Source organism: Macrobrachium nipponense, chromosome 3 (assembly GCF_015104395.2).
Source record: "Macrobrachium nipponense isolate FS-2020 chromosome 3, ASM1510439v2, whole genome shotgun sequence".
Taxonomy (NCBI): Eukaryota; Metazoa; Arthropoda; class Malacostraca; order Decapoda; family Palaemonidae; genus Macrobrachium; species Macrobrachium nipponense.
In genome coordinates this window covers 114,470,753-114,496,273 of record NC_087202.1, presented here as the reverse complement: position 1 = coordinate 114,496,273, position 25,521 = coordinate 114,470,753, and the positions used below count along the sequence as shown (strand labels likewise).

General features: G+C 35.9%; 1 protein-coding gene across 1 annotated transcript in view; it reads left to right on the top strand.

Annotated features, from left to right (window-relative positions):
* Window positions 1-23,727, top strand: part of LOC135221985 (cell adhesion molecule 3-like) — a 618,236-nt gene extending 594,509 nt beyond the window's left edge. Inside the window, 2 exon segments of the mRNA XM_064260087.1 lie at window positions 16,809-17,041; window positions 19,215-23,727. Of these exon segments, the coding sequence (XP_064116157.1) occupies window positions 16,809-17,041; window positions 19,215-19,296 (315 nt within the window). The 3' untranslated portion in view covers window positions 19,297-23,727.
* The last annotated feature ends 1,794 nt before the right edge of the window (window positions 23,728-25,521 follow it).

The window sequence follows — 25,521 nt, the reverse complement described above, 5'->3', positions numbered from 1 at the left end:
TGTGAAAATAAATGATGTGAAATGAAATGCAGTGAAATGTGTGCATCGGTGCATTAACATAATGATGGTGAGGTATAAAGTATGTAGGTGTTGCAAAACCGTATACTATTAACATATTATTTAGTGTCAAATTATTTGGTGATAGTCTCCAGACCTGGTCAGATCAGTCACGTCTTAGTTAACCATCTGGGTAATGCCTCACTATCGTTTACGTTATGAATCCTGGTTCTCCCACGAGGCAACGTGCTACACACAACCATGAACGAGCTGTATAACGCCAGTGGTCTTAACAGTCGTGTGTTTGCAGCCTTTGTGGAGGTTTATTTGGTAATGACGATTATCTACACTTAGCTAAGTGTTAGTCGAGGTCATTGTGTTTAGCTATACGTTTGGAATAACTGTTCTAAAATAATGATGTGCACTATAATCTATGTATTACATACTTATCTATGTCAACGTTTGTAGGGATGGCGGCAGCAAACAAAGGCAATTCTGTTGAGCATATACCTCAATGGTTGCAAACACGACTGTCAAGACCACTGGCGTTATATACAGCTCGTCTATGGCTGTGTGGCACGTTACCTCGTGTGAAAACCAGGATTCATAATGTAAATGATAGTTATAAAGACACTGACCAGACATACAAAGATAATCTCAGTAAACCTATAATGCTATGTGCTAGTCGTGATGGCGACTTACAATCATTGATTTTAACTGCTATCAGTAAAGGTATTACTATCACCACCTTATAAATGTTGAAAAGCGAACCCGTCAAGACTTTCATTAAGGTCACCCAATGTCACCTGTCCCTATCACCTTTAACCCCCACCTTGTTATAAATATCCTTCTATTGCCGCACCTCAGGTTCGGGATTTCAATGTCTTACAGATACGTATTATGAGATTGTTCTGATGGATTTTTTTTTGGAAGGTAAAATAATACTCGGATGACAGTATTTCATTCACCATTTATTTTCCAAATGTTTACAATTTTTTATTACAAAAAATAAAAGCATGGCTATATAAAAGACTAATGAACAGGAGATATCGAAAGTGGTGGGTTTCTTGAATAGCTTGGAGGGGGAACACCGATCTGACCAGGTCTAAGGACTGTCCCCAAATAATTTGAGACGAAATATATTATACAGTTTTGCAACACCTACATAATTCATACCCCATTATCATTATATTAATGCTCCGATGCACACATTTCACTGCATTTCATTTCACATTATTTATTATCACAAAGAGTTTCAGAAATAATATAATAAATATTCTATAACATAAAAAAATATAACAAATTGAAATACTTCCTATAAGTAGTCTAGAAGGTTGTGAGGGCGGGGCCAAGTGGCCCATCCCACTCAAATACTGGTCACTCAACTAAGTTATGCCATAAATACAATTCCTTTAGTACTAGATTAGCATATCCAGTAATGTGTTCTTAACATAGATTAATTAATAAAATAACATTCTTACAAAATTGATGCCATTTACGGTTTTGTGATCCTTCGCCACATCCAAATAACAATCCAGGCGATTTAAGACGGAGGACAGAATGAGAGAGAGAGAGAGAGAGAGAGAGAGAGAGAGAGAGAGAGAGAGAGAGAGAGAGAAATATAGGTGCTTATAGGATAATTAAAAAGGATATTTTCGTCTGAATAGTTTTAATATGAATAGTCAGTTCCAACAATATTTATGTCATTTTTAATTAGAAAATGTGATAACGATTAAAAACAATATGATGTGATAAGATTTCATAATTATTTTTCAAAAAATATACGATAACATGTTTCTTAAAGCAGAGGGTCTCAAGTATATCCGTCAGATTAATAACTAAACAGGAATAAAAGCTCTCTCTCTCTCTCTCTCTCTCTCTCTCTCTCTCTCTCTCTCTCTCCCTGTCCATATATATTTCATTCAATATTGCATTTCTTTGCGTGATTACCGTAATTTCCCTCCTCCTCCCTTTCGAACCATTCTAACTATGTACTGATTGTTTGAACTTGGGCCACTTTCAGGGCAAGAGGGGCATGATCTCGCTTTTGTAACTGGCTGTACCTCTTCTTTGCAGACCTTCATGCATCCTTTTCCCGCTTTCTCTCAGCACTTCTCCTCCCCTTCAGTATCTGCAACTAATTCCATCAGAATTTCTTCTGAGAACCTTTAGGAGCGTTCTTTTTGACCTCTCGCTTCCTGGGGACTCCTGTCCTCTGGCTTTTCCAAGTGAGCAATTATGCCGTGTATGGCATTCCCAGGATTCTTGTTTAACTCCTCCAGAAGTATTCCGTCCTCCACCTGCAAAAGTAGCCTATCTCTTCCATTTGTTTCTGAAATTTTTCTTAACTTTCTCTCTCTCTTTGCGCTTTTACCGGCATTAAGCCTCACTGCTGGGGTGTCATCACAGGGCCAAATCATTGCAGAGGGTTTTTGTTTAGCCAGCAGTGAGAGCCTCCCTCTGCTCCAATTGGCACTGCTCACCAAAATACGGCACTCGCACTCCTTGAGGTCTTCTATCACTCCAACACTGAATTTATATATATTCAGAATTTCTGAATATATATATATTCGGAATTTAGAATTACTTGACATTGATTTATATGGTTTTCAAGTTCCTTTTGAAGAATAACTACTTTGTGGACGGTCCTCTGATAGCTTGTACTATGATGTTTTCTCATTTTGGAGGGCTCCTTATATGTACCAGACATTTGGTTCCCTCCAAAAGCTTGTTCCTATTCCTTCTGTTTGATGGGAGACTCTCTCTTCGTGGCTGAGGAAAAGACGCTCGAAGCTGGACGTTGGTTTGAGAATCTGACAGAGGCTTCGAGTCGTCTCTTCTCTATTTCGAAGTCTTCCTCCTTCCTTGGAGACAGACGGAGACAGTGTGTTCATTCGTTCGTCCTCTTCCATGTGTCTTGAAGGGCGCTTTCCCATTGGGATTCGTGAAGAATTGGGAAGCCTTTCATCCTCTTGAGTTCCGCCACCTGAAGTTCACACTGGAGTCGACTCTGTTCCTTCGAGAGGTCTTCCACTTCCTTCAGCAGACGCTGGAACCTGAGCTCCTAGTCTTTTGTCCCGGATTCGCACTACCTCAGACGCGTCATTTTGTTCCTGGATGAGCCTCGCCATCACGACTGAATAGTCATGATGAGCTGCTGGCTTTCCCCTTCTGTCGTAGGAGTTTCTCAGGCCTCTGAAGTTGGCAGATTGCCTCTGCCAACTACGCAGGCAGATTCCTATCTTCTTACACACAGTGCATCGTTTTTCTGCCAGATTTCCTTTGCGCTGTACTTCATCTTCTGATTTTCTTCTCTGATCTTGAATATCTTGTTTTCCAGCTGTTGTTTCTCCCTCTGTATCGTTCTCCTTTTTCAGAAACAACGTTTCAGCTTCGAGCGAGAGGGCCCTCTCTCGCCAGGCCTGCTGTTGCGATACCTCATGAGTGATCTGTCCAACTCTTTCTGCATCTCTTCTTTGTAGTCGACCTCTGCTGCAACTGACGAGGATTTATCCTGTCCAAGTTCACCTACTGCTCTCTCTGGAAGAGGATGGTGTCTCGCAAGGTCGCAATTCTCTCGTCCAGTTCCTTTTCTTTGGGCTCTTCAGCTCAATCATCAGAGATCCGCATCCTCACCAGTGTGTAGACCGCTACAGCAAGCAAGATGGCTATTCCTGCGTCCAGACTTCTCTCAGTATTTCGCGGGACATCTGGACAACAACGTCCGAACAACGGCTGCTGCCGAGGCCTGACAAGGCCATATTTTCTTCAAACCGGAATCCATATCTGCCAAGGCCATACCCAGTTCGTACACACTCTCCTCTCTCTCGATTCTTCGTTGAGTTTCTAACTTTCTTTACTTCACAGGAGATATTTCGATTTGTCAAAATATATCAGGAAGGATTTTGAAAGATTTGAATGATGTCTTGGGTCTCTTGGTGTTATAAATTGCTGAAATCTCTCTCTCTCTCTCTCCCACGAAGGTCGGAAATTCTTCATTTGTTCCTTCATTTACGTTTAAGGCTTTGCAATAACAAGTGTTAAGGAAGAGAGAGAGAGAGAGAGAGAGAGAGAGAGAGAGAGAGAGAGAGAGAGAGAGAGAGAGATTGTATTTTAGCGCAGGAAAAACAGTGTATTGGTATATATATATATATTATATATATATATATATATAGATATATATATATATATATATATACACACAACTTATCAGAGAGAGAGGAAGTTTGCGGTATTTTTCTTTATCATAATACACAAAGTAGACTATGCCTAAGTTTAGAAGAGGGTTGATTTAATTTTTAGTATTCTTCTAAGTCCAGAAAAGGGATTAGTTGGTCATATTATTCCGAGTCCTGAAATACTTATAGCAGAAAATATTAAAGTACAAACAAGGGTTGAGATAAAGAAAAATTCAATACCATTTGTCAGTATTACTAAAATATAATGAAATTCTATTTTAGAATCTTTACTATCTCTCTTTTGTCCTTGTACAGTTACATCTTTTCAAAAGAAACAGGAAAAAATCTAAATATGTTACGTAACTCATAACACTTCACTATTCCCCCTCTTACCCCCTTATGGAGTTCCGTAATTTTTGCAGGGACCCTAATTGGTTGCTGCAATATGTGTGATCCACAGTTTGACTTTTTATCCCTTTCTACAGTCTCTAACCCAAGTAAGGTAGCGGTCTCGCGCTTTGTAATTATCTGTAAGTCTTAAACACAAATTTCACAAAAATCAGTTCCGAGTCTCACACGTCACATTTATTAACAACAGGCTTCCTGCACTAACCTGCAGACCTTTTTAAGGCATATTTGAACCTGTGAGGAAACTTACAGATCTTATAAGAGAAACTATTTATTTAATTACAGTATAAATGTAATAACAATCTGTATGAATTCATATTCATACAGTTGTGATTCAGGGGAGAGGACACTGGATGTACTTTACAGAACCAAATCAAAGTATCTGAACCATGACATAGAAATTATTTGTACATCTTCAAGGGCAATTATAACTAGGAGGTAGTACATTTTTACCTTCCAGCTAAAACACTCATGCAGATGTATCGTCATAATCATCATCATCATCATCATCAGCAGCAGAAGCAGCATCAGCATTATTCACCTGTGTACGACAGGGATTCTCTTTATGTTACTAGGTATCTAACGAGCTCTCTCTGGCTTCCATATTTTTTGCACTGCAGTTCATCACCTTTTCCTTGCTCCCTTTTCATATCTATAGCATCGTCTTCTTTCAGGAAGGAGTTAAAAGTGCATTTTATTCCTAAAGGTCCTAGAGCCTTCTTATTTTATAATTTGTGAGGGTCTGCTTTGTTCATCAAATGTATTTTGTCTACTGGACTCTTTTCATATATTAAACCTTACTGTTCATAACCATCACTTCTAATTAGGAGATTCACTAGGTAATGCCTCTCTCGTTTCAGTATTTCTTTCCATCTAGCTTTTATTTTTCAATTTTTATATCCATACCTTGGCTCTTTCAATAATTTTCTGTCTTTCCTTAATATTATTCGTCTTGAAACTCAAAGACATTCTTCCTTCCCTCTCTGGTGTCAAAGTTCTACTTGTTTTCTTCCCCAATCTAAACATTGGCCTCTCCAACTGCCTCCTTATGGACCTTTTTGTCTTCTTCCGTGGCTGGTCGCTGACAGAGCTCGAAGGATCATCCTTTCTTTTCGATTTCGTAATTAGAAGATGAAAGACAGAAGTAAAAATCTCTAGTGCCGTTTTATATGGAGTGAAATCATATCAACTTTTTCCATTTAGCATAATTTACACTTCGTAATTCATTCACTTCTGAAAGAATCTTTTCAATATATAGTAAGAATGTTTCTCTCTTAAGAAGTCAGATAAAGCATAGCAGATTGTCTCTTTTCCAATGTTCCTTCTATGTGCTATGTTCGCTCAGGGAGACGATGATTTCTGTCTTTAAAACACTTTACTCATTCAAACAAATTAACAATAATAATGATAAAAAACATAACACACACACACATACTTCAAAAGCCGGACCTTTGGGCTTCTTATGTAATATTTTATAGGAATTGCTATCAAAATAGCCATTAAAAATAAAGAGTAAACTGACTAACGTTCACGTGACTAAGTATTTTCGAAAATAGAGTAGCCGAAGCTAAACTAGAAATGAATAAGGTTTATTACATAAGTACATCAGTAGCATGAGGCTCATTATTCAAATGAAACTTCGTCGGAAAATGAATGAATGCATAAATGACTAAATAGATAGATACGTAAATAAAGACGAGCATGGATTATCTTTTCCACTCAATTAGCAATATTCTTCATTACATTTCCCTGTCTGATGGCAATTATAATTTTTGTTGCAACTTTTGCATAAATAATTTTAAGGTGTTAAACAGTTATTATTTTTGTAATTCTTCAATCAAAAACCTTCCTCTTTTTTTCCCCTGTCTCATTTGTATTCTAAGTAAAAATGGTAAGAGGTTTGTATTAGCAATTACCCTTTTTGCTACTGCTTTTGTCTAGTATATATGACACTTCGTTTAACATTAATTATCCCCGTATATCGCCCTCAATTTCTGTTACACACCTTTTTCACTTGATTCGTTCTGAATGGTAATGAAGGATGGGTCCTATTTTCGTTTATAAATATAAATGATTTTGGAACAATTTTCAAGAAGGTGCTTGGAATTGATGATATGTTTGTTTTGTTTTAATCTTATTTTCTCATATTCCACTGATCTCTTCTTGGATTTGCTTTCAATGTTCATTCTAAACGACGTGCGTTAAAAGTGTTTTGCATTTCATTAAAAGGAGTTCTGAATCCTCCCATAATTTCTTGAGAAGGTTCTTCAATGGTTTATTTTTTTCGCTGATTCTTCTGATCAAAAACCGATGTTATGAATTTAAAATTCCATTCCAATTATAATAAGTTCATGCTTTTATTATGACAGCCAAGTTACTCAAAAATATGGTAGTGAAGTATGAAAATAAATGCTGTTCCGGCTTATTAATTTTCTTCTCATCTAATAGACAGGATGATCTTAGAATGTGAGAGTTTTGAAAGCCTCTTTCAGCTTGTTAGAAAAACAGGTGATTTCAAAAGCCCGTTGCTAATTAACAGGATTCCGACTTGAAAATCAGAGCACCATGAACTAACCTAAACTTTTTACGTCAGATAATTATTCATAGATTTTTTTAGATAATTGTTGACATGTGAAACAAACATACACTTTTAGGAGATGAAAATTTTAAAAGCAACATTATTCAGTAATTAACTCAGTAATAAAAAGATCTGGTACAAGAAAGTGAACGACAGATTTCTTGTCCGTGGCATCCACTAATGAAGCTTTCCAATTGGGGCAAATGTTTTATAGATTCCTATTAATGTGCAGTAAGAAAAACTCAGTATTTTATCTCCTCATTGAATTCTGAATGACACTATGTTTAGCGTTCTCCCGCAATATTTGCGCTTTTCGCTTTTGAAGATTCCTCTTCATTTTCCTAAAGCTATTCTTAATTAAGCATTCATCTGTACTGATTATTGTCACATCCATTTTAGTATTTTTTTTATACAATATTTACTCGATGTTCATTATTCATGGGAAGTTGTAGTAGCATAATAGTAGTGGTATCTGTAAGGGCGCTTCCATGCTACAGTAAAACGTGGCATAAACAAACACATGCGACAACTTATTGAACAAACATCAAAAACAGGTTGAGATTTCAAGTCAACGAAATAATGGTATCTCTAACCAGAGCTTTCTGCCAAAGGTTCGTTCTTCAGCTACAGTCGTTGACTCGTTTTCAACATGTTTGCGATAAGCTCCTGACGTGTGTTTGTGACATTTTACTGTAATGTGGATGCACCATAACTATAATCACAGTGAAGTTATAATAAGACCTCTATCTTGTGTATAAATCTTGATATATTTAGGAAATTCTCTTAAAATCCCCAAGCCTCCCCAGGACCCTGTCTTTATCGTCATAGAGAATGAAACATCACCAGAATTCCTACAAAGACAGATTATTTGCATCACAAGAAAAGAGGGTGTTATTCTATCCCTATCTTCAAAGACCGCAGTTATTCTTCACAAACTTCAGTAAATGTAGCAGCAATGATAACGACAACGGCAAGAGAAACATTGATTAGTAAGAATGAAATGAAAACGTGAGTTAAAGAAATATATCAAAACATCGCACGGTTTGCAAGAATTGTATCCGGTGTCGTCAACGGAAAGAGACACGTCATTGAAAACGTCCATATGACCATGAGCAAATCATTAAGAAGAAATGAGGCGCAAGCTCCTTATAACGAAAAAGAGCCAAAGAGGCGACGCTAATGACTCTCTATTCCAGATGAAGAGCGATGTGAAATGACGACTTAGATAGAGATGTCTCTTAAGAGGTTATATTCTTTCGGAAGTTTTATTCCGTTGATGATGCCAGCCATGATCTGACGCATGCGCTCTGGGTGCGATGGAGGGGGAGGAGGTTTTTGGATTGAAGTGCCAAGCTTATCTTCATCATTGTCATTAATGTCATGCTTTAAATCGCTGGACGGTGAAAAGCATCGTCTTCTCAGTTCTTTGCGTTCTCTATCTTTCTCTTCATTTTTCTAAACCACATTCGCAAGCAAGCAAGCGCGCGACACACACACACACACACACACACACACACACATATATATATATATATATATATATATATATACATATATATATATATATATATATATATATATATATATATATATATATATATGTGCGTGTGTGTGTGTATGTACGCCTTGTTATATATCACAATCATATATATATATATATTATATATATAATATATATATATATATATATATAATTGTGTATATATAACAAGGTGTACATGCACGAACAACCGTGTGTTTTAAATATCTCAAATATTTGATCAAAGTTCGGATCATTCACTTATAAATTTAATTATCGTAATTATCATCACTATTCCTTCTACTAGTTCGATAATTACTCCACCTATTCTTATTGTTATTGCGTTTGCATAATCTGACCTCAGGTCATTAACTCCCCTTCCCATCGAATTTTGAATGTATCCTTTTTTTTATGCCTTCGTATGCACCCCTTATCTTTTGAATAGACAGTAATTCGAACTTGGCTCCTTCCTTCGTCCCAATTATCCATCAATTTATATTCCGCATGTCTTTTTTTTTTATATTTATATCTCCAGTTACCTATCATCCGAGAATCTCATTGGCTGCGTTTTCTTTTATTTATTTATTTCGCTATTTTTTTCTTTTTTACCGAAAGCAGGATTTTATGACCTCTTGGCCCTCTCTTGTCATCCCCCCAATAGAAACCCCCGCCTACCCCCAACCCCAAATCACTAACTCACACAGCTCCCTACCCCTCCCCTACTCGCACCCACCTCCTGCCGATTTTTGCCCTGCCCATCCAATTTTGCCTCTCCGATGGCAATTTCCCTGCTTCTTCTTCCCGCTGCGATCCTGTAGGAGGCCAGGCCGGAGTGACAGAACACGACATGGCGAGATATTTGATTACTTTTGTCCCGGAGGAGAAGCTCCACAAAGTTTGTGCGCCATGATTTTCGGGGCTCCAGAGTCGGACGCTCATTGGTGGCTGGGGGGAAATGATCCAATAAGTTGCAGCTCTTAACTCTGAGATTCGCGGTGTCTGAGTCCCCAGGACTTATTATTATACGACTCTCTCTCTCTCTCTCTCTCTCTCTCTCTCTCTCTGGGTGTTGATGCTGGTGATCATGATAGGGAAGATATCCAAGAAGTGAATGAGGATAATAAGGACGATGTCGAAGAAGTGAGTGAAGATGATGGGGAAAGGTATTTATTCAAGAAGTGACTCTAGGTGATAGGAAGGATGTTGTATAAGTGACTGAGGGTGATGAGATGTTGAAGAAGTGAATGAGGATGATGGGGAGGATGTTGAATAAGTGACTGAGGATGATGGGAGGATGTTGAATAACTGACTGAGGATGATGGGAGGATGTTGAATAAGTGACTGAGGATGATGGGGAGGATGTTGAATAAGTGACTGAGGGTGATGGGAGGATGTTGAATAAGTGACTGAGGATGATGGGAGGATGTTGAATAAGTGACTGAGGGTGATGGGAGGATGTTGAATAAGTGGCTGAGGGTGATGGGAGGATGTTGAATAAGTGACTGAGGATGATGAGATGTTGAAGAAGTGAATGAGGATGATGGGGAGGATGTTGTATAAGTGACTGAGGATGATGGGGAGGTTATTGAATAAGTGTGTGAGGGTGATGGGGAGAATCAACGTCGAATAAGCGACTAAGGGTGATGTGCGGATGTTGAATAACTGAATGAGGGTGATAGGAGGATCTTGAATAGGAGAATGAGGGTGATGTGAGGATTGTGAATAAGTGAATGAAGGTAATAGGATGATGATCACTAAGTGACTAAGGGAGATGTTGAATAAGTGACTAAGAGTGATGGGAGTTTAATAGGATGATGATCACTAGTGACTAAGGGTGATGTGATGTGAAATAAGTGAAATGAAGGTAATATGAGGATGATCAATAAGTGACTAAGGGAGATGTTGAATAAGTGACTAAGAGTGATGGGAGTTATGTTCAGTAAGTGAATGAGGGTGATGTGAGGATGTTCTATAATTAAATGAGGGTCATAGGAGGACCTTGAATAAGTGACTAAGGGTGATAGGGAGGGTGTGCGAATAAGTGAATGAGGGTGATGTGGTGTTGAATAAGTGAATGAGGGTCATAGGAAGGAAGTTTAAGAAATGAGGGTGATGGGGAAGATGTTGAAGAAGCGACTGGGGGTGAAGGGGAGGACGTTGAAGAAGTTAAGTATATCTTAGTTTTACCAGACCACTGAGCTGTTTAACAGCTCTCCTAGGGCTGGCCCGAAGGATTAGATATTTTGACGTGGCTAGGAACCAATTGGTCACCTAGCAACGGGACCTACAGCTTACTGTGGGATCCGAACCCCATTATATCGAGAAATGAATTTCTATCACCTTAAATGCATTCCTCTAATTACACGTTGGCCGCGCCGAGAACCGAACTTCAGACCACCGAATTGGTAGCCGAGCGCGAAAAGCACTCGTCCAGCGAGGGACTAGGAAGTTGAAGAAGTGACTGAGGGTGATGGGGAGGATATTGAAGAAGTGAATGAGAGGGATGTCGAAATGAATGATCATGAGGGTCAGGTTTTCTTTTTCAAATAAATTTCTTTTATGCATTTATCTTATTCCAGATTTGCTTCATTCTACATGAGGTATTGTAAAGGATCATAATGATAACGATAAGGAATGGGCCGAAGTGAAAGTTTATGCTGAATAATTAATTGCTTTCACATCAGGGTACATTATATATATATATATACATACATATATATATATATATATATATATATATATATAGATATAATATATATATATATATTCTTCATCACTGGTGGGCTAATCCTCGATGAAATAGGTACGGGGATACGGAAGGACATGGCACATTACATGATTCTTTATTGCTACGACGTTTCGAGACAAAGTCCCATCTTCAGGCTAAAGGCAAGAAATAGATATTACATCATTACCAAACAATTAGGAGTTAACGTAAAATTATTATAAATTAAAGTATTTCTAAGTAAAATTACGAATTAAAAATCTCAAAGAATGAGTATTACATCAATACATAACATATTCAAGAAAAGGAAATGTAAAATCATAAAAAATTAAAATATTTCTAAGTAAAATTACGAATAAAAACATTAACAGAATATATGTATATATAAATATAAAAATATTTAAAAAATGAGGAAAATACCTTGCTCAAGCAGTACCTTTGTATATAGCATAAAGACACGTCACTTTGTTCTTTGCCTCTTCTTGACTTTTTTTCCACCGTCCTGACACGGAACGGCGGGACTCTGCTTGAGCAAGGTATTTTCCTCATTTTTAATATTTTTATATTTATATATACATATATTCTGTTTAATGTTTTTATTCGTAATTTTACTTAGAAATATTTTAATTTTTTATGATTTTACATTTCCTTTTCTTGAATATGTTATGTATTGATGTAATACTCATTCTTTGAGATTTTTAATTCGTAATTTTACTTAGAAATACTTTAATTTATAATAATTTTACGTTAACTCCTAATTGTTTGGTAATGATGTAATATCTATATTTTGCCTTTAGCCTGAAGATGGGACTTTGTCTCGAAACGTCGTAGCAATAAAGAATCATGTAATGTGCCATGTCCTTCCGTATCCCCGTACCTATATATATATATATATATATATATACATGTATATATATATATATATATATATATATATATATATATTATAAGAAAGCAGAATTTCAGAAGTAGAGGTGTATTGGAATTTCCCAGTGAGGAATAATGCATGTACACATTATTTCACAACGACAATATGCTCGTGTTTGCTTTCACATCTCCGACCATTTTGGGTGGCCAAATGTTTTTGAGAATATTAAAACGATTTCTTGTATACCAAATGACATTTTCTTGTTAATTCGAAATGAACAGCAGTTTTGTTTCTCCAACGATATATCATTTCGCCAGAAATGTCATCCACGTCACTCCATATTGATAGCTCACATTATTCATAATATTCTTGCAGTGTTATTTTTTCACTGCAAATAAAAATAAATAATTTCTTTACCGAAAAAGTCACCGGATTCTTTTCAAAGGCAAAGGTTGGCTACAACCTTTGAATTTCAAAGACAACCGATTAATACAGCTGTTTCTTTATCACGGAAAGAAGGCACTAGACATAATTTTCGCGCAAAGGATACAACCGCAGATCATTTGTGGGCATATGTTTGTTTGCATATCCTCTTTATTACAGTTTTGTTTTACAAAAATGAGTATAACATTACTATTCATGTGGTCAGACAAAAAAAATTAAAGAGAAAGATCGATTTTCTCTACTAAAAGATTCGACACAGATATATATATATATATATATATATATATATATATATATATATATATATCTATCTGTGTGTGTGTGTGTGCGTGTGCGTGTCTGTGTGTGTGTATGTATGTACATATGTTTGTACGGTATATAATTTAAAGTATATATATATATTATATATATATATATATATATATATATATATATATATATATATATATATACCCTGATGTGAAAGCGGGGAATTGATATTTCCTTTATGTATTTTCTACGTCTCTAAGCATTGCGAGGCTTCATATCTCATCATTTCTTTCTCCAATGGTGCCCTGCCTTGCTACATTTTAGAGAAACGTTGTGATTGTTAGCCTTTGTGTGGATGAAAGACTGCACTATTAGCTGATGAGCCCGGAACTGGACGGATTGTTAGCGAAATGAATAGGATTGGCCGGTCTTGCCTCTTTCGATGTTCATTTGTCTTTACTTTTTTGTATGTTGAAGTTTGTTTCCTGCTCAATTATTTCGCGTTTCTTGGGCAACTTATCTTGTGTAGCAAGGAATTCACTGTTGAGAATACAAACCTTTTTCAGAATACAAACGAAACTATTAATTATTTCAAACATATTCAGCTGGCGATCTCTGTGTACAGTCTAGTTAATACACAAAAGAGCTATATAAGTAGCCCTACGTAAATCTCTCCGTCTCTTTTTCTCTCTGCCTGTCTATCAGTCTGTCTGTCTGCCTTTCTATTCTTGAAAATATTATACTCTTTTACAGAGAGAATGAAAATATGTCAGGTCCAGTAACTTCTGCAAAAATGTATATGAATGTATGTGAATAAAAACGTTCCTTTGCGCCTTACCTAGAACAATCTTTTCAAAATGGTTTCCTATACACATGCATAAACGCCTAGTGTGTCTATCTATATGCATACAAGTAATTTTACATAACAGTTGAAAAACGAGGAAAGATATGAAAATGATAAAATGGTTTAATTACAAAATAACTGATAAGATTCTCAAACTCTGAAAGTAAAAGCTTTTGCGAAATGAACCAGATGGAGACAAGAAATATACTATTGTGGTGATTTCGTTTTCTAATATAAACCAATGATTCTCAACTTTAGAACCAATATATATATAGATAGATATATATATATATATATATATATATATATATATATATATGTGTATATATATATATACATATATATGTATGTCCGATGCACCCTGCGTTTTGTGTACTGGCTCTAGGACCACACAAAACGCAGTGTGCACATATATAAATATATATATATATATATATATATATATATATATATATATATATGTATGTATATACATATACATATATATGTATGTCCGATGCACCCTGCGTTTTGTGTACTGGCTCTAGGACCACACAAAACGCAGTGTGCATATATAGATATATATATATATATATATATATATATATATATAATATATATATATATATATTTATATATATGAATAACTTGATCACGAAGTATATAAAACGTGATGCTATGTATTAAATAAAGATTTTTTGCCACAAGGAAAAAAAGGAAAAGCGAGATAACCAAGCACTTTCAGTCTAGTGAGACCCTTTACTCAGGGTCGCACTAGACCGAAAGGGCTTTGCTATCTTGCTTTTCATTTTTTCCTTCGTGGCAAAAACCTTTATATAGATACATATATATACATATATATATATATTATATATATATCAATATATGTATATAGTCAAAAAATATATATGTATATACATATATATATATATCTATATATATATATATATATATTATATTATATATATTATATATTTATATATATTTCTTTGAAAAACTAAAAACTTCTTATACGATGTAACCTGTTTTTCCAGTATGCAAAGGAAGTGAAGTAAAAGCTTATTTTTTAACACACTAGCTACCTCAGAACATTTCAGTAAGAAAATCAGACTTTATTTTATACAAGTTCGACAAACGATAGCAGGAATGGTATCAAAATCCTCTCACAGCAGAGCTAGGAACCTCCGTTTTCGTCATCTGTGTCTAGCAAACTGATAACTTATCACACAAATATCTGAAAATACAGTATATGAATATTGTCTATCATATACGTTAAACCAGTGATTCCCAAACTGGGGTCCGCTGACCCCTGAGGGTCCAGGAGAAGACCTTAGGGGATCTGCGACGCAATGAAGAAATTAATATTTTTTTAACTCTTAAAAAAAATTGGGGCTGTTGTCACAAATTTGACTTTGTATTGTATTTTAAGCAAGAAAAGAAAAAAATACTGGAAGTGTTTTATATACTTAGATTTGCTTTGCGAATGAATATGCAAATACTAAATGTCCATCGCTTTACTGGGTATCCCGGTATAGTAATAATAACATTTGAATGGCTGGGGTCCTCGGCCGGGACTTATCATATCTGGGACCCTTGGTATGGTCAAGTTTGGGAACCACTGCGTTAAACTATCCCTCACAAAAATGAAATGTTTTAATGATAGACTTTTTCTTTTGTGTCTAGTAGCTTACGTTGCACCCATCTGTACCCTAGTAGGTCATCATTTTATAGCAGACTAATAGACTTGAATTTCAAGAGCCTCACAATACCCAATTTCTCAAGAGGCGGACTTGTCCGCAGCTGTTCTGTGGGGAAAGACCCGATATTAGAAATTGTATGTGAATATTAACTAATATAACAACATAAAGTAACAGTCAATGAACATACATAATAATACGTTATATACAGCAAGACAAAAAAAAAAACCATAATTTGTTTTCATAGAGACTGGCTATCTTCCAACACTACAGTTTAAGACGAAATAATGTAAAAGAATAATAAAAAAAAACTATAAAATAGAATAAAGAATGAAAAGGGAACGAACAGGCAATTCTGTGATGCCATACAACTGTCAGCGGAGTTATTTTTTAATCTCTTTTAAACTGCTGTATGTTAAGCTATGAAGTCGTCTGACCTTTAGAAGTTTCCTAAAGGGAACTTTAATTGATCCAGCTCAAAACAATTGAAAAAAAAAAGAGGCAAAAAAATTTTGCGCAGCGACTGGTAACATTGTTTGTTGAAATAATTGAACTGGTATTGGTAAGTTTTAAATATGCCGTGTCATATTTTTGCACAGCTTTGGTTTCCATGCTTAAATCAAAAAAAAAAAGAATAAAAAATAAAACAGAAAAAAATCAGTGCAAATATGTAATTGTATACATCACCCTTTGCTTTCGTGGTATAAATATAAGACGTTATAGACATTTCCCTTAAACCAGGTTAGAATTCGAGCCTTGTATCTCTTCCTCTCCCATTTTACCTTTGCCATTGACAGTCCAAATTTATGCATCGTTGACGCGGCGATGTTGAAATATTGGGGACCATTGGTTTCTAGCCATTAGACGGAACTGAACGGAATCCATAAGTACTTCTGCTGCTATTCTGTTAACAAATTTTCAAAAGAATTGTCAGAAGACATTGATTTGCTTTCAAGTATCTTTGACTGCGTAAAGCGCCAGTGTGTGTCAGTCGGACATATTTGGTGCGTTTTCAATGGGAATATTATTGCAGTTTCACGAATTATTCCAAGTGGAATATGGGGTTGCTTTTTATGAGTAGAGTGAAAGTCCTGGCAAGGGGTTTATGAAGTATTAAATCTCATTTATGAAAGATGGAAGGATATAACATTTATTGTATCTAATAAACGGGATATGTCAATCTTGTCATTCCTCGGAATCGCATCCAATGGTAACTCATTAATAGAAACAAAGAGAATGACTGGTATCTTTACCTTGCAAATGTATTCAACGAAACCGCATCCTCAGCTATGACACTACTGATTCTGGACCCTCCATTCCAGGCTCCCCGTCGGTATCTGAGAGAGTTCAGCCCCTACATGCAGCCGGACGGTCTGGAACAGTCGACTCTCGGGCTGCACTTCCTGGCCAACCACGACCACTTCCCACACAAGCTGATGTCCCTTCGGTGTACAGCCTCCATCGGCATCTTCTACAACGAGACAGAAGTAGCCAGCATGGAGCCCCTTCAGCGCCCAGCACTCTCACTCGAGAGCCGAGAGCACTTTTATGGTAGGTCCACATTTAGTCCTCCAGAAATGATTTCTGCTAGCTTTGTTCGGTCAATGTAGTCGCTCCCGTATTTGGATGAAGCTTTTTGTTCTAATATGCATAATGGAATGTCAACCAGTCGTCTATATGCTGGACTGGCCTCAATTAAACTACCTCAGGGTCACAGGAATCACCTGAGTCAAACTTTCGATACCAACACCTGGACCAGGAGACATAAGTCTAGACTTACAAATGGGTGCCCGTCTTCAGGTTGTTCAAGCGGAACTTTTCTTCACAAAAAGCACGCTACAGGTGTTTCATGCCCCTTGTGTCTCATCTAAGCCGTTAAATAATTTTCATTAAATCGGTTACTTCGTGGAAAGAAACAGTTCTGATTAGATGTAACAGAATAATTGTTGTTACGAGAAGCGACATTGAAAGCATCACGGTCCAGTTGGCAGCCGCTGCCGAAACTAGCAACCGCTGACCCTAGGATACATCACGGTGATGAAAGTCTTCAAGAGATTAATTTCCCGGTAATGTGAGAATTCGTTCTAACAAATGGTGATAGCGGCTACTTTTTGCTGACTGATTTAATATTTGTGGGCTTGGAATTAAAAGGATCAGCGGAAGAACGGTATTTTAATATTCAAGTTGACATTGTGATGGAAATAAACAAAATAAAACTTGTGATATTTGCTTCACTTATTATCCTCGCACAGTGAAATTAATACATTATTTTCACTGATGATATAGTACATGAAGCGAATGTCTCTCTGAAACTGAAGAATTTGCCTTCCTTCATTTTCATCATCTTTTGTTACCACCAATAACATTTCGAGCATCAACGACAGCAATCGCTGAGACTTCACATTGCTCCAATAAGCAAATGAAGCAACCAATCAATTAATCAGCATAACCGGCTTTTTAGTGTACCAAGCGAAAATAATTTCGTAATGCAACCTCGCTCTCTCTATACTCTGTAATTGATATTTTTATGCTTGCTTAATGAGGTTCCTCATTGTTCATATTTCCTTGGGTGTTTTAAGCCCTCAGTAGTGAAGAGATTTTCTTTGGCAGAAAAACCCAGAACAATTCGGATTTCCTGACCCTTAATGAATTTGCCATAGCGATATCATCTGTGTGACAGTTGGGACACCCTTCCTCTTATTAATTACTTGCTCGTCTCGCTTTTGTGTTTCGCTGTTCGTTTGTTTTCAAAAATGTGACCTCTTATTAATTCAAGGAGCCTTACTAAAAAGTTTATCATTTTTCAGTTATTGTACAGTATCATTAAACGAATGTTTCTCTTATTGTTTTGCTTTATTATACTTTTGTTACTTGGCACACAGACATACAATATAACATAATATTATATATTAACACTATATATATTTATATATATCCGTGTATATATATATATATATATTAATATACATACACATACACACACACACACACACACACACACACACATAATATATATATATATATACTATCTATATATATAATATATATATATATATATGTATGCATGTTAGACTTGCCAGATCACCCCTGGATTTTATGTAGGATCTATAATATATATATATATATATATATATATATATATATATATATACATGTATATATATATATATATATATATATATATATATATATATATATATAATATATATATCATATATATATACTATATATACTATCATAAACTCACTACACACACACACACACACACTGTGTGTATATATATATATATATATATATATATATAATATATATAATATATATATATATATATATATATATATATATATATATATATATATATATATATATATATATAATTCCTACGTAAAATCCAGTGGTGTTTTGGCAAATCTAAAATTTTCCTTTATATCGAAAAGAACACTATATCCATTATTCGTTCATATTATGCTGTCCTTGATTTGAAGGTATTTTAGCAACTGAGACTGCACAAAATTTAATAAATAAATTCTTAAGCTCTGTTTTGCAGCAGGTGAAATGGACATTCAAGCTCTTATAAAGTTAGAATAAAGAGGATAATAAAATACTGAAGAAGGTGATGTAACCACTAAAAGAAACGCAGATTAAAGAGAGGAATCCGCGTTGTCTTATAATCGGGACATGAAAACAAGACGTCGTATTGACAATCTCCTTTTCTTCCTTACAGGTAGCATGAGTGCCCCTCTCATCTCAGCCTCTGCGAGCCTACCCCTTGCCATCGCGGTCGGGTGTATCCTGGGCGTCCTCAGATAAGCAAGTCCTTCGTAGACGCCTCTGGGGGGTGTGTGTGTGCGTGTAGGACAAGCCTCCGTCGCCGGAGACGACACTTATATTCTAGTCCTCTAACCATTTCCTCCTGTTTACCTTTCCTTTCGGTTTCGTTGCGATTCGTGTATTCTTGTGTTGTTTCTCGTGCGTTATTGTCTCATTTTTTTTCTCCCAGTGAACTAAGTAGAAGGAAAAATTTAGCCGCAAGAATATGGAAAGAGGTATGAGCAGTAAATAAGGAAATAGTGAGATAGTATAAGTAACAAACAATGGAGAGTTGAGCAGCAAATACTGAGGAATTAAACAGCACACAATAACGAGAATGGTTAACCTAGTAACCAATTTGACTGCTGTAAAGATCCCGCATCCCTTTCAAGGTGGACAGATGGAGCATTGAGGGCAAATGTGTATGTTTTTGAGAAAGATAAAGACAGGCTGAGCGATAAGGAGTTTAAAAAGTGGTCCGAAATGTGATAAAGTATGCATAGTTTTTAAAAGAAAGCCTGAGGACAATACTGACAAGGAAATGAATGTCGGTGTTAAATGCGTCTTGGCAGTGAAATAGTAACCTGTAAAGAAGAGGGTTTAGTGACCGGCTGAATTTAATTCAGATTCAGTACGATGGTGCATTAAAAGATATGCAGTGAGACAGAAAGAAGGATTAGCTAATGTAAAAGTAATCTGAGATAAAAAAAAAAAAATGAATGGTGGAAAAGGACACCACGAATTGACCTGACATAATGTGCGAACTCATAAGAAATGTGTAGCCTTACTCTTTATTATTATGTTTATCCATTCTTTCATTAATCATTTTTATTATTACTAAATCTTACCAGTCGTATTATCTCCAATGCGCTTTCATTATCCAAATGCACTAAGCACTGTGTATAGTAGAAACAGTATGGCGATTAAAGTGTACATTGTGAAAGTGAATGAAGAATCTCTCGAAGTGTGAAATTATGGCAAAGAAAGGAAGTAGTTAAATTGGACATGCGCTGGTGTGGAATGACCTTTCATTAATAAAAGCCAAGAAATTCAACCATTCGGAAGGGATAAATGTCGATATTTAGAAATACTTCTTCTTATCTGTGACAATAATGTATGAGGCGTTAGATGTATAAACAAGGATACTGTTCGTGCAGAAGATATTGATGATAATTGTGCTATATGATTATTAGTCATATCTATACATATACATATATATACTGTATACATATTATACATGCTTGTGTGTTGTATACCCGCCGACAATTGCACCTTGTATCCAAAATATAGTTTTTTTTTTTTCTTTTTGTCTGAAACGAATTGTCATTAATGCATTGTTGTCTCATCTTATTTACCGTGGTTTATTTGTTTGAGTCTGTTAGCTTACATTTTTACCACTTTTCCATTTACTTGATTTTTTTATCACGATTAGATACCTTTTCCAACATCTGTAACCCGTTGTCAGTTCTGGGTGTTTTTCTTAATTGATTTTAATTCCATGTTATACCGCGGTTCCTTGCACCATATCCTTCAGTGTCATAAATTTTAAGAAAGTAAATATAAGTGAAAATTAAGTAATGATAGCAAAACAAGTCCGCAAGGCGCTATGAATGGAAGGAAATGGAGTAGCAAGAAAGGAAGATGGAAAAAGAAACAATCAGAAAAAGAAGAAAGGCGAGAAATCATAGAAAAATACTTCCGAAGCAGAGAAAGTGATCATCGAAGAAACAGAACCTTAAGAAGAAAAAAAAAAATCATCGTTCCATGTTGTTAGCGAAGGCGATGAACGAGATAGAACCAGGACGCTGCCCATGGCATGGTGGACGATGGTCTTCGGTACCCGAAACCCCAGTACTCATTCATATATATGTTTGCCTTAAACCCCCGTCTCCCGGCCCTAGCGGATATTCACGTGTCTGAGCGACGGGGACATACAGAGGAAATCGTTTAAAAGCAAAAGAACTATAAAGGAAAATGCAAACTGATGATGGAACTTTCACGGTGTTTTTTTTTCTCTGGGATATACGATGTTCTAAGCGTATGAATGACATGTTTTATAGTTGTATATATAAACATAAATATATATATATATTGCCCGTAGATACACTGAAATACATGCCAATGTAGGTACCTCTTTGTGAGTCCGTGTATGAAATCGTATCTCATTGCACCTCTGCACCCCTGTTTGTATTTGTAAGTCAGCTTGCATGTATGTCGATGCACTACTTTCTTCATTAGAGAGAGAGAGAGAGAGAGAGAGAGAGAGAGAGAGAGAGAAGAGAGAGAGAGAAGAGACTGCCATTGATGTCCGCACGAGACGGAATTTGGTGCAAATCCTAATGGGGCTCATGTAATACGTAAAAAACGTAGAAATTATCTTCAGATAAGACTTATCTTCCTTCTTGCCTAAGGGAACGTTTGTGCTATTCTTAAAAGAACAGCAACTAAAAGAGAGTCATCCTTTGGCCCCCCTCCCCCCCTTCACCCCACGAGTAAACAACAAACACACACGGGAGCATTTATTAGTGTTTCCCACCGATTCATTTTAGGAATTCAGTGCTAAATTTTTCTGTTTACTTTTTCTTTTTTTATTCCTGTTCCCTCTGCGAGGAAAGCAAAACCGTTATCAGATCGCAAAGAATGCTTGTCCGGGAGGAATTTAATCAATTGAACTCTCTTTGGTTGGTATAGGCAAAAGAGAGAGAGAGAGAGAGAGAGAGAGAGAGAGAGAGAGAGAGAGAGAGAATGATTCGATGGACACTGTTGCTCTACCTGTAGGCTTATCTATTTCATTTCCTTTGATTTCAGTTTTTTCATTTGTAAAATGGAAAAATATGAATTTTGAGGGGACGTAATCCCGTCAGCGTATGAACTCTTTGTAATGTATGAAACAAATGTCATTCATGTGTAAGAAAAGAATATATTGCTGTGCTTTACTGTGATATTCAATTAGTTCTGAACCAAATGACATTTTAATATGATTGCAAATCTGTTTTTTCTTTCTGTGTAGCATTTTACTAAGATTAAGTCTTTTTGTCCTTTGTCGTATTACTGTTAATCTGGGTGCTTGCGTAAAAACTGCATGAGTAAATTATTATCATTCTGTGATACTGGTTACAGAAACCCATTCAGTAGTATCTTTAAATGGAAATTACATCTGTTCTTAGCGAAATCTCGGTAGGACGTTGGTTCCGCCGAATTATGACCCGGAGTTTGTAGATTTTCCGCAGGACCATTTGCGGGATAGATTCTGTAGAACCATTTGTCGTAGTAGAGCAAATCTCAAAAGCTTAATCAGACGTCTCGTGAAAAAGCAATTCATGCAATGATGCACAAAGTATATCTTTTTCAGAATCGCAGCAAAACGGATACCCATTCAATTCCGGTTTCACGTTATTAACCAACATACATTACTGTTGTTCTTCTGCGCTTCTTTTATTTCCCAGCTTGCATTTATTTTAAGTTTCCCGTGACAGGTGTTGTTATCGAGTAATGGAATTGGCCAGTCATTTCACTTATGGGATGAAGTCAGCTTTCAGATGTAAGAAGTAAAATTGAAAATGTCCGAAGTTTTTCCACTTCCATTTTTTAACATTTCATTTGACTAATACACCTATTTTCTCTACTGAATCAAGTCGTTCACACCCTGGTCGTTTAGAGACCGTCTGTTCCGACTGAATCGTCCCCACAGTCCCAAAATTAAGATGGTATAGGTGACCCTTCCGGAGAGGAGGAGAACCAAGCAGAGACAACCCTACCGCATTTTCCATGTTGGTGGTGGTCGAACGTGAGGTCGTTGAGGGAAAGAAATGGGGAAAGAAAAAGGTGGAAATGACGATGGAAAGAAAATCGAAAAGGGCAACGAGTGTAAGAAAGAGAGAGAGAGAGAGAGAGAGAGAGAGAGAGAGAGAGAGAGAGAGAGAGAATGGAGAAAAGGGGCTGAATCGGAGGAGTGTTGTAAGGTCGGCTGGGCAGCGGGTGTTAGCAGGGAGAGGGGATATAGGGATATAGGCTGATGGGGTTAGAGCACAGGCGACGAACGCGAAGGAGAAGAATCAGGGAGAGACCGTTTCATCCTTCCCAACTCAATCAAAGTTTGGTGGAGCGGCGCGAAGAGACAAAGGGCGGTGAGTGTTCATTGCCCGAGGGGTGGAGAGGATGAAGGCTTTTGACAGTGTTGGATGGAGAAAGAGAGAGAGAGAGAGAGAGAGAGAGAGAGAGAGAATAACTTTATTATTTGGCTATGTTCCTAAATGTTATTGATAAATTTAATTTAAGGAAATGAAAGTAAATCATAACAATCTATTTTTGTAAAATGAAGCCAGTCAGAGAGAGAGAGAGAGAGAGAGAGAGAGAGAGGAGAGAGAATTGATCTTAGGAAATGAAAGCGTATTATAATACACGATTTCTTTTATATGAAGCCAGAGAGAGAGAGAGAGAGGAGAGAGGGGGAGAGAAGAGAAGAGAGAGAGAGAGAGAGAGAGAGAGAGACTAAACGTCGCAAAGAGAATCTGTGAAGAAAAGAAGAAAATGTGAATCTTATGTTGTCATAAAGTAACAAAGTCATAGGATACTTTCTTTTAGCTTTTAGGCCTTGCTTCTTCAAAGTTACCACTTATTTTGTTTAAATCTAGGCTCAGTGCATATATGTGGTATGGTGTGTATTTTTTCTTTTGTCCTGTGACATACACTGCAACTAAATAAAAACAACGTCTGGAGATCCTTTTAGTTTGTATAGCGCTCACTATCTTTTGTTTTGACGAACAGCCGAAGAATAAATTCTGAAGAAGTAAACTGGGAATGAGGAAACTCCTAGGAAACCGTCTTTGATTTATTTCCAAACGACTAGAACGAGTCTTCATCTCCGGTACATAACAGTAACGAAAGTCATTATCAATAAGGATAAGGAGGAAGCTACATTTACGTAGGTGGTTAATTCGAACTGTTTACGGATCAACAGCTAAATTAACATTCAATAACGGAAGTTAAACGTGTTGTACATAGTGATCATGGTCTTCAGTGACACGATTTACTGAAAGTGTAGACTCAGACTTCAATCGCTACACACACACACACGCACAGATATATATATATATATATATATATATATATATATATATATATATATATATATATATATATATATAAATATATGTATATATATATATATATATATATATATATATATATATATATATATATATATATATATACTTATATACGTGTGTATGTGTGTATAGTATATATACATACATATACATACAAACATATATTCTATATATATATATATATATATATATATATATATATATATATATATATATATATATATATATACTTATATACGTGTGTATGTGGTATAGTATATATACATACATAAATACATACAAACTATATCATATATATATATATTATATATATATATATATATATATATATATATATATATATATATATATATATATATCGAGCTACAATGTCCTTTAATATCTAATTCGCTCTACCTCGGAATTAATATATTTTTCATATATGCTTAACCGAAGGGGAATTTTTTCTCGATAATAGACTTGCCTGGACCAGGGCGCGAACCCATGGATCCTTTCAAATCCAGGAACGTCAGTGAAGCTTTTACCTACTACACCACCGCGGTGGTATAGTAGTAAAAGCTTCACTGACGTTCCTGGATTGAAAGGATCCATGGGTTCGCGCCCTGGTCCAGGCAAGTCAATAAAATATATTATCGAGAAAAAATTCCCCTTCGGTTAAGCATATATGAAAATATATTAATTCCGAGGTAGAACGAATTAGATATTAAAGGACATTGTAGCTCGATATATGTATATGAATCACGGAAATGTGATATGACTTATATATATATATATATATATATATATATATATATATATATATATATATATATATATACGTATATTTGTTCGTTCTTCGTTCTGCATATTTTTAAACATTTGCAGTACAGAAGATGATAGGTTATCGGTTCAGTCGTTGATATTAATTATCATTTTACCAATTGACATCCAGAATAAAAATGAGATACATCAAATAGGAATGAATAATTTGTAGGTTATATTAACACCAGTCAATAACTTACTGAAACACAGAAATATTTAGGCGATCGAGATCGACTGGTTTTGCTTTATTTTACGTCTTGCAGGAAATTCACATGAACAAGGGAAAGATTTGAAATAAGATATTCACCTAAAGGCA